The 13,172-nt window shown below is 39.6% G+C and overlaps 2 protein-coding genes across 34 annotated transcripts in view; one reads left to right on the top strand and one right to left on the bottom strand.

Annotated features, from left to right (window-relative positions):
- NUDT6 (nudix hydrolase 6) overlaps positions 1-1,658 on the bottom strand; it is a 59,997-nt gene extending 58,339 nt beyond the window's left edge. For 2 of the 7 annotated variants that reach the window (XR_015144366.1, XM_086346870.1), the window contains exon 1: positions 938-1,211. Coding sequence is in view for 4 of the 7 variants with exons in the window: in XM_086346870.1 (XP_086202996.1) it covers positions 938-1,175 (238 nt within the window). In the remaining 3 variants the exon portion in view is untranslated. Of the gene's footprint in view, positions 1-555; positions 1,212-1,284; positions 1,394-1,519 lie in introns of those variants that run through there. The other 5 variants (XM_086346872.1, XM_086346873.1, XM_086346875.1 and 2 more) reach the window with 5 other exon arrangements.
- Positions 1,115-13,172, top strand: part of AFG2A (AAA ATPase AFG2A) — a 382,680-nt gene continuing 370,622 nt past the window's right edge. For 14 of the 27 annotated variants that reach the window (XR_015144365.1, XM_086346833.1, XM_086346831.1 and 11 more), the window contains exons 1-4: positions 1,663-1,868; positions 8,050-8,171; positions 9,284-9,441; positions 13,029-13,087. Coding sequence is in view for 26 of the 27 variants with exons in the window: in XM_086346833.1 (XP_086202959.1) it covers positions 1,727-1,868; positions 8,050-8,171; positions 9,284-9,441; positions 13,029-13,087 (481 nt within the window). In the remaining variant the exon portion in view is untranslated. Of the gene's footprint in view, positions 1,253-1,662; positions 2,267-2,326; positions 2,465-7,225; positions 7,351-8,049; positions 8,172-9,283; positions 9,442-13,028; positions 13,088-13,172 lie in introns of those variants that run through there. The other 13 variants (XM_086346839.1, XM_086346849.1, XM_086346843.1 and 10 more) reach the window with 7 other exon arrangements.

The raw sequence follows: 13,172 nt of genomic DNA, 5'->3' as shown, positions 1-13,172 counted from the left end.
TAAGGTGAAGGGGTAAATAGTTTCGAAATGAAGATAGTTAAAGATTAAAACAACTAGCTCAATTACATTTCCATAGATGCTCACTCGCCATATTGCTCCACAGGATAAAGATCTCAAGTTTCCTTTTTAATGAGAGAAGAGGAATTTTTCATGCCTTGCTCTCAATTTGATCGTAAGGACCCTTGGGCAGCTTGAAAAACCGGCTGCTCCACCAAATTATGGGCCCTCAAAGCGAAGGCTCCTCTATCCAAGTTATCTTTTCTATCAGTGGACTCAAGGTTCAAAAGTGGTGAGTTTTCCTACCGAAGACTGAAACCACTCCATCAATCTCCCCGGTTAATCACAAAAAGCAACCAGCTTTTTATGAAATAGACGCAAACTAGTTCACAGGCTCCACAGCTCCTGACCCAACCTGTGTACAATACGACCACTCAACCTCCCAGCCTATTCACTGGCCACCACCTGTACTAGGAAGCGACAGTTTTGTCCTAGGCAAAGTGCCCGGCAGAACCAAGGGTCGGTAAATGTCAGTAAATAATAATAATATTAACTAACGTTTACTAAGCGGTAAGTATGTGGCGGAAACTCTGCGAGGCACTTGATACGCGTTATCCATTTCATCCCTCAGCAATTCCACGAGTTCCTATTACCTGGTTTTACGGATGAGAAAATGGTGGTTTACACAACTTGGCTCGAGGGTACACACTAGAAAAAAGACCCGAAACAACGGCTGCAGATGCCAGAGTCTGAGCTCGTTACTGTTTCACCCAACCGCCTCAGAGACCTCCCCGCCAAGGGCACAAGAACGAAAGGCAGAAAACAGGTGCGGGTCACGCATGCCCTCTCCTTCCCTCGGGCGCGACTCGGGAATGGGGACCGCTGTTACTTCAGGAGAAAGACTCAGCAGCCCGGAGAGCCTCGGACCAGGCGCACTTGCCCTGCAAGGCCCTCTGGAAGGCGACCGGGTCCAGGCGGTCCAGAGCGTCCAGCCTCCCCAGGCGCACGGAGACGCCTCCGAATCTGTCCAGCTCTCCCCGCAGCTCCTCAGCTCCCAAAGGGGAGTCCCGAGCGCAACTCGAACCCCCCGCCGACCAGCGGGGCCCTGCACCGAGCACCGCGCGGCGGGCCAGAGCCAGCACCACACGCCAGTAGCTCCCCCTCAGGAGTGGCGGCATTTTAGCGCCGACCCTCGTTCCTCACGCGGACGCTCCAAATCACTCAACCCGCGTGACCTGGAAAAGAGGGAGCTACCGTAAGTTTTAGAAGAGTGCCGCCCAGGGTTACCTCTTCGCAGAGGAGACGGCGAAGTCCAGTCGACCGGTTCATCTCAAGAATATGCCCAGATCCAGTAAAGCGGGAGAAACTTTCCCACCACTGCCCTCCCACCCCGATCCACCCCAGCACCTCCCACCCCCAGTTTAATTCAACAGAGATTTGTGCAGGATTAGGGAAGGCGGCGGAAATACGAAAAAAGTCCTGTTTTTAAGGAATTTACAATCTAAAAGAACGTTCCGTTCACCTAATCTGTTTTCCTTGGCCATTCAGGAACTCTTCAAAGACCGCGAATTCTGAAGAAGCTCGGTTCTCCTGCTCTTACTGCGCTGCACTCAGGGGATTACGGCTCGGGACGGAGCCTTGCTGGCTTCTGCCCCGGAAGTTTTTCTCTCAGAGAAGCGCGCACGTTGAGCCGGCTTTACCGCTGTTTCTTTCAGGCTGCCTACGGATCATGTCGTCCAAGAAGAACAGAAAACGGCTAAACCAAAGCGCCGAGAATGGTTCTTCGGCATCCGCTGCTTCGTTTTCTAAAGGGGCCACAGCTTCTGCCGTGGCGCCCGGGACTCTGGTGGTGATCAACTTCTTAGAAAAGGGTAAAGAGTTCTGAGTGGGAGACCCGAGGCCGAGGGGGCGCCGTCTGAGAGGACCGAAAACCTAGCGATTCTGCCTTGAGGTGTAGAGGTTTTTAAAAATTGAGCGAGGCAGAAGTGTGAGAGCGTAAAGAAGTCTGTAAAATAACCGAAGTCGCCCCTGCACTGGAGAAGTTAGGTAGAAATAACTTATCAGTGCCTAAGTCAAGCTTTTTTGTAAATTGCCTTGAATTTCTAGTAAGTTGCACTTGAAGCAGCTTTGCGTTAAGATTAACGGCATCTCTAACTGCAAAATCGTTCGTATCTAGCGAGGATAATATACGAAAGCTCTGAAATCTATTTCTGTAACAGTGCGGATTCGTCCTTTCTAAGAGACGTTCATGTGCCTTTAAAACCGAAAGGTATCTTTTTTCTTATCACACAGGTTCTGGTATTTAACAAATAGGTGTTAATTGCGCGCGGTTGTTAGCAGTAGGTTGGGTATTTCAGGTATATATCTCATTTACTCTTCTCAGAGCTTTGGGAGATGAGTACTATATTATTACGGTCATTTTACAGAGAAAAATTAACGCGATTCGCTTCGCCCCCAGGTTACACAGGTACTAACTAAATGGCAGAGACTTTTTAGAGTCCACATGTATTTGACTGTAAAGCCATTGAGCTACATCCCAACAACCTTGACTTGGAAGAACGGATTTAGTTGGTATAGCTTTTAGCAGGCTTGACCTCGTGGCAAAAATTTATGTCTGTTGCAGACCCTAAAGACAGTCTTTCAGTTGACGTAGTGTTTTCAGTCTCTCTTGGGATCAGAGGACAACTTGCTCTGTCCTGCATATTCAGTCCTTTTTTCGACTGGATTTTTCCCATTGGCATTTAAACCTGCTGATACTTTCTTTCATCTTAAAAGCTCCACACCCTCCATTCCAAGACTTATTAAATGGAGCCATCTCTGCCTCCTCAGCTCTTACTTATTCCTTGAGAGTGAAAGTGAAGTCGCTCAGTCGAGTCCGACTCTGGGCGACCCCAATGACTGTAGCCTACCAGGCTCCTCTGTGCATGGGATTTTCCAGGCAATAGTACTGGAGTGCATTGCCATTTCCTTCTCCAGGGAATCTTCCCGACCCAGGGATCGGACCTGGGTCTCCCACATTGTAGACAGACGCTTTACCATCTGAGCCACCAGGGTAGTCATATTTATTTATTCCTTAGGCCATTCCTATTTGACATCCATCCCAGTATTCCATGGAAACTGCCTGCTCCCTGATCTCTGATTATCCCCAGGTTGGAAATCCAGTGGATGGTTTTCATTGCTTATTTACCTCAGCAGCTTTTGGTATTGCCAGCCGTTTCTGTTTTCTTGAAATACTTTGGTTTTTTTGACTTAAATGTCATCAAACTCTCCTAGTTTTTCTCCCTCTCTTGGTTGGCACTTCATCAGTTTCCTTTTCAGGTTGCTTTCTTCCGCCTGATGTAGAAGTTCCTTTATTCTTAGCCCTAAACTCTCTTTCTCTCTATAAAATTTTTTTTTCTTTGGCAAGTTCATCCAGTGCCCAGAGTTTTCCATTTACACTCTTGTTATTTTTAGATTTATATTTGTAATTTGTTTCTGAGTCTTGATTCAGTGGTCTTGTAGACCAGTGCTTCTCACACTCTGTAGGGAAAGTTTAAAAATTCCCGACATGTCACAGGTCAGCACTTTTGTAAAATACGATAAAAGTAAATTACTGGAAAAATAAGTTAAAAAAATAATTTTTATTAGATTCAACAGATGTAGAATTACTCTGTCAAATTACAATAAAAAGTACTTAGTGCATATCCTTATTTTCTGAGGTAAGTACCTCTCATGAACAAAGAGTTCGTGGACCACGATCTTTTTTTTTAACTGAAATATAGTTGATTAACAATATTATATTAGTTTCAGATGTAAGTCATATCACTTTTAAATACATTGGGAAACGATCACTGTGATGAAGTCTAGAAACCATCTGTCACTATCCAAAGTTGTTATAGTATTATTGACAATATTCCTTATGCTGTGCGTTAATTCTCTGTAACTTATTTATTCAATACTTTATAACTGGAAATTTGTACTTCTTATTCCCCTTCTTTTGCTCAGCCACCCCCACCTTTCTCCCATTTCAGAAACACATTTCTTTGTGAATTGGTTTCTGTTTATATTTTTGTTTTTTAGATTCCACATGTAAGTGAAATCATATGATACTGGTCTCTGACTTATTTTACTTGGCATAATATCCTTTAGATCCATCCATGTTGTTGCAAATGGCAAGATTTCATTCTTTTTTTAAATTGTTGAGTAATATTTCAATATGTATAAATGTTCTTTATGTATTTTGAATGTTAATTCCATATCAAGTTATCATTTGCAGATATCTTATTTCATTCAATAGGCAGTCTTTTTGTTTTGTTTGATGGTTTCCTTCATTGTGCAAAAGCTTTTTAGTTAGATATAATCTCATTTATTTTTGCTTTTGTTGCCTTTGCCTCAGGAGAAAGATCCAAAAAATATTGCTAAGACTAACTTCAAGGAATTTACTGCATTTGTTTTTTTCTAGGAGTTTTATAGTTTTGGGTCTTACATTTAAGTCTTTAATCCATCTTGAATTTATTTTTGTAAGAAAGTGATTCAGTTATTTCTTTTGCGTGTAGCTGTCCAGTTTTCCCAACACCAACGATTGAAGAGTTTGTCTTTTCCGCATTATATATTCTTGCCTCCTTTGTCATTGACTACTTATCTGTATATGTGTGGGTTCATTTCTGGGCTTTATATTCTGGTCCACTGACCTATGTGTCCATTTTTGTACCACTACCATACTGTTTTGATTACTATAATTTGAAATCAGAGAGTGTTCTACCTCCAGTTTTGTTCTTTCTCAAGATTGCATTGGCTATTCTAGTTCCATTCGAATTTACGATTATTAGTTCTACTTCTGTGAAAAATGCCACTGGTATTTTGATAGAGATTACATTGAATCTGTAGATTGCTTTGGGTAGTATAGACATTTTAACAGTATTAATTCTTCCCCAGTTCATGAGCACAGTGTATCTTTCCATTTATTTGTGTCTTCAATTTCTTTCATCAGAATCTTACAGTTTTCAGAGTAAGAAGTCTTTCACCTCCTTGGTTAAATTTATTCCTAGGTATTTTATTATATTTGATGCAGTGATAAATGGGATTCCTTTTTTTTTTTTTTTTAATTCATGATCCCCACTTTGAATATAGCACTGTGCTATACCTCTTCTTTGGAATTTTTCAAAGATACTTCAGGACTGACCTTGTGAACTGGTACTTCTCCAACAAAATAAATGAGCTCTGTTCAGTCTTTTTCACTGTAAAATTCAGAAATCTCAGATTCACCCTTGACACCTCTCTCTTAAATCTCACATTATCCAGTCCACCATCAAGTCCAGTTTACTAGCTAAAATTTTTCCCATGTTACACTTCTGCATTCCTTTCCCACTGCTTCAACGTTAATCTCAGACACCATCCTCTCTCACCTGAACTACTACACTGATTGCTCCTTTCTAATTCCTTTTCCACTCTGCAGACAGAATGATCTTTTAAATAAAATAAAATCTTAAAATAAAAATCCTGTCACGACTCTGGCCTAACTTTTCTCTACTAACTGGCCTCCAATTACTGTCCGATTGAAGACCAGGAACTTGATACAGCCCACTGCCCTAGGTGGTCTTGACCTTCCTTACGTGGCTTTCTGTTGTCTCCCACCACTCTGTCTACACTTTCCCCTCAGAGGCACAGTGCTGTCTTCTGTCAAGGATCTCTGTACATGCTGTTCTCTTTAGTCAGAATTGTCTTTTATTTCTTCCCCTCTTCATTTAATTAATTTTACTCTTCCTTCAGACGGATGTAAACATTATTCCTGGAAAAAAAACATTCTTTGATTCTTCTAAGTTAGGTCTGATCCCACATTATAGGCTCTCTTAGCACTCTTAGTTGGTATTTCATTACATTAATCTTAGTTTATAATTATACAGTTATTTAGTGATTGTTAATAGTTCATATTCGGTTAAGTTATATGTTCCATGACAAAGACTGTGTCTGCTTTTGTCCACCTTGTATCTCCAGTGCCTAGTGTAGTATTTGCCTTAGAGTGGGCACGTGCTGTTTGCTGAATGAACAAATAAAGGGTAGATGGTTGTTTGAAATTACCTTTACTATCTCACTAGTTAATCTGCCCCATAAGGTGCTCAATAAATTAGTAGGGAAGTGGATGTGTGGATGTAGAGATAGAAAGAATTGGAGGAATGAGGACTGGTGAAGGGAATTGTGCAGTTAACAGTAGGTAAGCAGAGAATACGATGGAAATGTATTAGGAAATAAGGCCAGTGGATGGGAATTTGAATGCATTGGTGGTGGGGAGAAATGGAGGTATTTGAGAAGTGTGTGATGTATCAAATCTTGGTTCAGGGTAGGATGGAGGGAAGAGAGAAAGAAAACTTAAAATCTTGTCAGGGACTGAGTACCTCTGCAAGGTAATTATCAAGAGGGAAGGGTAATTCATTGAAGTTTCCTTCGTAACGAGAGAATTGGCAGAAACTGAACATTACAAGGTTATCAAACAGGATGCTTTGCTGTTACTGTTGTGTAAACTGTGTAAGAGACCTGGTGCTCATAGGAAAGTTGAATTTCTTTTCAGTCTCTCATTATAAAAAATGGTTATTTTATGATCACTCTTGTTAATCTTAGCCCTGGAAGATGCTTTGTTTTTCTATATTTGTGCATCTTATGACAGAGGGAAAATAAAAGTGTTGGGAAGTTACTTTGCAGTGGCAAAAAAATGATGTAAATCAAACCTCATGGTGTTGCTTTTGTTGACTTAGTTTCTTTTTAATTACAAAAGATCTGTCTTTCTGATTATGGAGGAACACAAATACTAGTCAGAGCTCTCTGATTATGATATATGTGACTATAATAAGTTTTATAATAAAGTTTGTGACAGGCATCGTAAGTGCTAGCATGGATTTTGTGCTGAAAAGAAAAACACTGTATACTTATCTCGGAGGAGGCAATGGCACCCCACTCCAGTACTCTTGACTGGAAAATCCCATGGATGGAGGAGCCTGGTAGGCTGCAGTCCATGGGGTCACTAAGAGTCGGATAGGACTGAGTGACTTCACTTTCACTTTTCACTTTCATGCATTGGGGAAGGAAATGGCAACCCACTCCAGTGTTCTTGCCTGGAGAATCCCAGGGACGGGGGAGCCTGGTGGGCTGCCATTTGTGGGGTCGCACAGAGTCGGACATGACTGAAGTGACTTAGCAGCAGTAGCAGTATACTTATCTACTGGATCCTTTCTTATCATGGATATTTAATATGCAGGCGAACTCTGTATTTGATGAACTTCTAGGCAGTGGAGTTTACAAAGATGAGTATGACCCAGTTCCTGCCCCCAAAGCAGTATATAGTTTAAAGGAAAGTCGAATTGTAAAATGAATGTTATGATGGTAAGTGCTAGTATCAGACAATATAAGGTTCTGGGAGATGAGAGGAGGGGCAGCCTGAGGGAGTGGGTGGGCAGAGCTGGAGATGTTAGCACATCATTTTCAGAGATTTTGTAATTGGACTGAATTGCAGGCCCTTCTCTGGCCAAAAGTTGAAAGCACTAATGGTCATTTGAGCCAGTGTGTCTTCGCCTAAGAAACAAGACCTGTGTTATGGTTATCCATGTGTTCTTGGGAATAGAAAGGAAAATGTCTGATTGCTGTCCTGTGCATCAGAAGTGGAAACATAACTTTATCTTCTGGAGCCAGATTATGTGCCATTTCCCCAGTTCAAGCCTTTTAGTACTAGTAGCCAAGTCAACTTAGAATTTGTAATAGAAGTTCAGAACGCAAGTATGAAAAGCCCTATTGCAAGTATGTTCAGTTAGTAATGAAATTAGAGATTTTTAAAAAAATAATGAAAACTAATAGCTACCTGTAAAATATCCTTTTTTAGTTAGCATTCATATTGTCAGTGGAACCTCACCAAGGCTTGGTTTTAAGTCTGCTAAAATAAAGAGGGTTCGAAAAATAGTTTCTCCAGGGTATGGTAAGTGCATTCATGTAGTAATGTAGATTAAGGATTTTTATTTAGTCCAAAAGAAATCTTGCTTTAACTTCAGTTACAGAATACTGTGAAAATAATTTTCTTCTTCTTGGTAGATGACAAAGTTCCTAAAGCATTCCAGAATTCTCTTGTTCAACTTGGACTCAATACCATGAAGTCTGCAAATATTTGTATCGGTCGACCAGTGTTGCTTACCAGTTTGGATGGAAAGCAGGAGGTAAGAGTCCTTTTCATGTCCTTACTTTAGAATTATTTGAGATGTTTTTGATTTTCAACACAAGCACTGATAATTGAAAAGCTATATCTTACAAGACCCTCACATCTGTATAAACTTCTCCTTTCTATAATACCCTGGGAGTTGTAGCTCTTAAGTGTCATGATGTGGAGAAGCCTTTCCCCCAGAGGTAGTGATACACTAACAGCCCTATATTTTTCTGTGAGTTGTATTTCCTCACAGAAATGTTATTTTGGGTCATTTGTTTCATATGTAAATATTTGATTACCCTCTGTTTGTCCTTGCAGCCATTCATCATACCTGAGACTCTTAAGTCCAGGATCTTCCTTGAATCATTTTTGGCAGCTTGGCTTTCTTCCTCTGCCTCTGCCATGTCTTCTGCTGCTGCTTCATCAGTCAGTGTTCTCTCAACCAGTGGGGTCCTCTGGAAATATTTTGTAATCTCATATCTGCTGATGGCATGTCTCTCATTCCTTTTGTTGTCCTGGGCTTATACTGTAAAGAATCCTTTACTGTGTTTTGTGGAAGAGAAGACTATAAATGCATAAGCTCAGCCCACTAATCTGGAGCTAGAAACCTTCTCCCTAGAACATAAGTCTGATGAGATCCAGGTTCCCAGGGAGCTCTTGTGCTGGTCCTCCCTGTTTCCTAGATGTAGTTTATGCTCCAGACTGAATTACCTTACAGTTAGCTTGCCTTCAGTATTTTTTCTTATCTTCTTCTTATCACCTGTTAACATCTTATCTCTTCCTGAAACCAACTCTCAGTTCTTCCACCATTTTCCCTGTGGGATTACCCCTAATCCACCAAAAAAAGGTGTAATATTTATCAGTTCAGTTCAGTCGTAGAGTCGTGTCTGACTCTCTGTGACCCAGTGAACTGCAGGATGCCAGGCTTCCTTTCCTCACCAACTCCCAGAGCTTGCTGAAACTCAATAGTTTTTTGTAGTTTGTATCCCATAGTATCTCCTGTGGGGCAAAGACTGTGTTTTGCAGAGCCATGTACTTGACTGTGCTTAGTTTTCTTTCTTGTAAATTAATGATATTCTACAAATACGTATTTTCTTATTTTTCTGTTTCCTCTGTTCTGGGCAGGTCTATACAGCCTGGCCTGTGGCAGGATTTCCTGGAGGCAAGGTTGGCCTGAGTGAAGTGGCACAGAAGAACGTGGGTGTGAGGGTTGGTGATGCCATCCATGTCCAGCCTGTTTTGGGTGCTGTGCTGCAGGCTGAGGAACTGGACGTGGCTCTCAGGTTTGTCTCTTGTTGGTGGTGATTGTCTGGATTAGTGCTGCCCGGTAGAAATATGACGAGTCAAATGTGAACCACACGTGTAATTTTGCATTTTCTAGTAGCCACATTTAAAAAGTGAAGAGAAAGTAATTGTATATTTTATTTAATCAATATATAAAATTTTATTTGAACTTATACTAAGTAAAAAAAATTATTAACAAGATTTTTCATTCTGCTTTTCAAACTGAGCCTTCAAAATCCACTGTGTTATGTTACCTTTGTAGCACATCTCAGTTTGGGCTAGCCGCGTTCTTGGCACTTGATAGCCAGAAGTGTTGAGTGGCTAGTGACCTACTGTATCAGACAGCACAGACTAGATGGGTGTTATGTCATTTATGGACTACAGGCTCTCTAATGTCCTGTGATTACAGTGTGCTCTGACATTTTAGGTAAGAGGAATTATTATTGGTGGATATTTAATGGTGATTTTCTCTCATGGTTTGTGGTGTAATCAGGGCTTCCTGTCTTACAATTGTAAAGACAGTAGTAGATTACTTTGAGTAGGCAAGAAACAAGTTTTAATTAAGACTGCTCAAGCAAAATATGTGATTGTGTATTTTAACTCACTGGTTATTCAAACCAATAAAATAGTTATATCTATCATATTTTTAAGTAGTCCCCTATGAAAGACTATCGATGTGGTTAAAGTATATCACCCACCGTCTTGAACGTTCTGTATCTATTAGGGTTTTTACTCAGTTTGCATATACAAGTCTTACCAAAATTTGTTTAAAAAAAATCTTTTAATACTTTAATAGCATGTTTATAAAATTTTGGAGGATTTTATATTATGTTCTGGAATCACAAAACATTTTTCAATCATTAGCTTGATTTTGAAATGTTTTCTTCACTTTTGCTACTTTTGTAGATCCCAAGCTTAAGCTTTGGCCTATTTTTCTTTTTAAAAACAGGAAAATATCTTCAGTGCATTTTATAACATTTGGTGAGCAACAAAGTAAAAGGCAGAAAGGAAACGAGAACACAACATATGTTGAGCACCAATCATGTGCTAGGACACAAGTGCATACACTTTTCCCATTTTTCTTCCCTCATTTAATCCTCTAAATATCCTGCAAGGTATCCATGTTTATCCATTTTTACAGGTGAGAGAATGGGCTCAGTGAGAAGTAACTTGCTCATTATTTTATGGTAATTTTTTAATTAACTCAGGTTAAATGGGATTAATCTCTAGACTGTTCTAAAACAGTCCTTTGCTGCTGCTGCTAAGTCACTTCAGTCGTGTCCAACTCTGTGCGACCCCATAGACAGCAGCCCACCAGGCCCCACTGTCCCTGGGATTCTCCAGGCAAGAACACTGGAGTGGGTTGCCATTTCCTCCTCCAGTGCATGAAAGTCAAAAGTGAAAGTGAAGTTGCTCAGTCGTGTCCGACTCTTCACGACCCAATGGACTGCAGCCTACCAGGCTCCTCCGTCCATGGGATTTTCCAGGCAAGAGTACTGGAGTGGGGTGCCATTGCCTTCTCCAAAACAGTCCTTTTGTCAGTTATCAGTTGACTGGATATTCAGTTACAAGTGTGACCTCTTGAGGGCGCAGCAGTCTTAGGTGATAACAGGTACCTATTATAGAGGGACTTTATATGTATTAAATGGAAGCTTTTTTTTTTTAAAGAATCTTGTGTTTTAAATGTGGCAGCAGAACTCAAACAAGAAACTTAATTTTAGTAAGAAAAATTAGTAATTTTTGTCTGCTGCTTAAATCCTTCAGGTGTTATCTGAAAAATTTTATTACTAGTGTTAGAGCTCCTTCTAGTGGAAATGATTTTATCTGCACATTCTTTTTTTTAAAAGCAAAACTGTTTATTTTTACATATTTTACATATTTGCAAATATTTTCTATTCAAAGTTTAATAAGTAAAAACAGTCTAAGTAGTTTCAGAGTTCTATAAACAAGTAAATTTAAGTATTTAAGGAAATACATACAGTTTCCTCTTTATACACACATTTGATTCATGAAATTTTCTCCTTGTTTTTCTTTTTTATTTGAATAAATAAAAAAATCAAATCATCATTTGCAGTAGTTATGTTACATGAAGTTGCCACAAATACTGAACCATTGCTTGGCGGGGGGTGAGTGTGTGTGTGTGTGTGTGTGTAACATGTTTAAACATATGAAAATGTATATGTTTGTTTAACATATATAAATATATGAAAATATATATCTTACATAGATTATAATTTATAACTTATAACTCCCTGAACAACCCATTCTTGTAGATTGTATTTTCTTTACTTTAGAAAAGATAAGTGGCTAAGAAGCATTAAGTGACTTGCCTGAGGTCACCCCATTAAGAGGTGCCAGAGTTAGGATTCAAACCCCCCTCTACCTGGTCCTGGAGCTGCAGCTTTTTGCTGTATATTGTACTGCTCCCTTCCCTCCCCAGCTTCTGTCCTCTGGTCACCTCTGAATGAGAGTTGAAATAGAGGCTTTTTTTTAACCTCAGCTGGGAAAGTGTTGGGTAACTCACATTTTTGCCTGTTCTGTTCTCTTTCACAAATGTCTGGGAAAGCCCCGCTAGTATTGCTTTTGGGGTTACAAACATATTTTAGCAAGTAGATGAATTTGCACATGGAATCCTCAAATAAGTTTGTATCAGTTTTCCCTGATAATGTGATTGAGATCATGGCTTAGATTTGAACCACATGGGCCTGCTAATATACCTTTTCCTGAGCTAAACCATTCTCCCTCTGTGATCTCTGTCAGAATTCAGCAGCCATAGGCTGCTTCTCCTGATACTGACTGCTTACACATGGAGGTGGAAAAATGCATGTTCTGAGAACTCTCCAAGGATGTGTTTCTTTACAAGTGTAATGATTTTTAGTCATACTTTTGTAATCAAACAAGCAGTCTTCCTGGAAAACACAGTAATTGGTCAGAAGAAGGTGTTTTCATTTTTTTAGGCATGCCCTTTCTCTTGAATAAACTTCCATTGTACCATTACCTTGCTTTTTTCTTACCTCTTCAGATAATATACTCTATAGGATTTAAATTTCCTTAAAGGTAATTTATAAATGATTCAAAGAGAATAAAGTAAGCTATTAATAAAAGCCTTTATCCAAGCTGGGCAAGTTCAGAAAGGGAAATGATTGAGGCCAGTGGTTTTTTAAAAATGTTTTTGGCTATGATACACAATGAAAAACACATTTTTCATTTTAATTTATTGTACATATACTACATCCAGAGATGTAGTGCATAAATGTACACCACATTTGTACATGTATGTGTGTGCTCAGTCGCTTGTACATATATGCACCTGAGTATATGGGGGGGGTGTGTGTATAAGTGATACGTAAGATAGTAAAAAAATATTGATTTAGGCTTCTAGGAAACTAAATTACAAATGATTTCATGGCTGTAAGATGTATCTGAAAAGTATAAATCATTCTAAAATTGTATAAATTTTTTCTAGGTTGTAAACTAATGATTTTCTTGATTAGGTCTGCGTTATCACTGTGTACATGGCATTTTATATTACATTTTAGTTTCTGGTGTACTTAATGCTGATTTTTATTTCTCCCACCCTTCACAGTGACAAAAATGCAGATATTAATGAAGAACAACTGGCTGGTTGTATTTTGAGAAAACTAGGTGAGATGTATTTTTAATAGTTTTCTAAATTTTGAAAAGCAAGGCAGCAGCAAATAAACTAATGTGTCTTCTAGGTCTTGTGTGC

Source organism: Bos grunniens, chromosome 17, assembly GCF_055505025.1.
Source record: "Bos grunniens cultivar Pamir isolate PY7600 chromosome 17, Bosgru_T2T1.0, whole genome shotgun sequence".
Taxonomy (NCBI): Eukaryota; Metazoa; Chordata; class Mammalia; order Artiodactyla; family Bovidae; genus Bos; species Bos grunniens.
The sequence above is the reverse complement of the archived record's forward strand: the minus strand, read 5'-3'. Positions and strand labels throughout refer to the sequence as shown.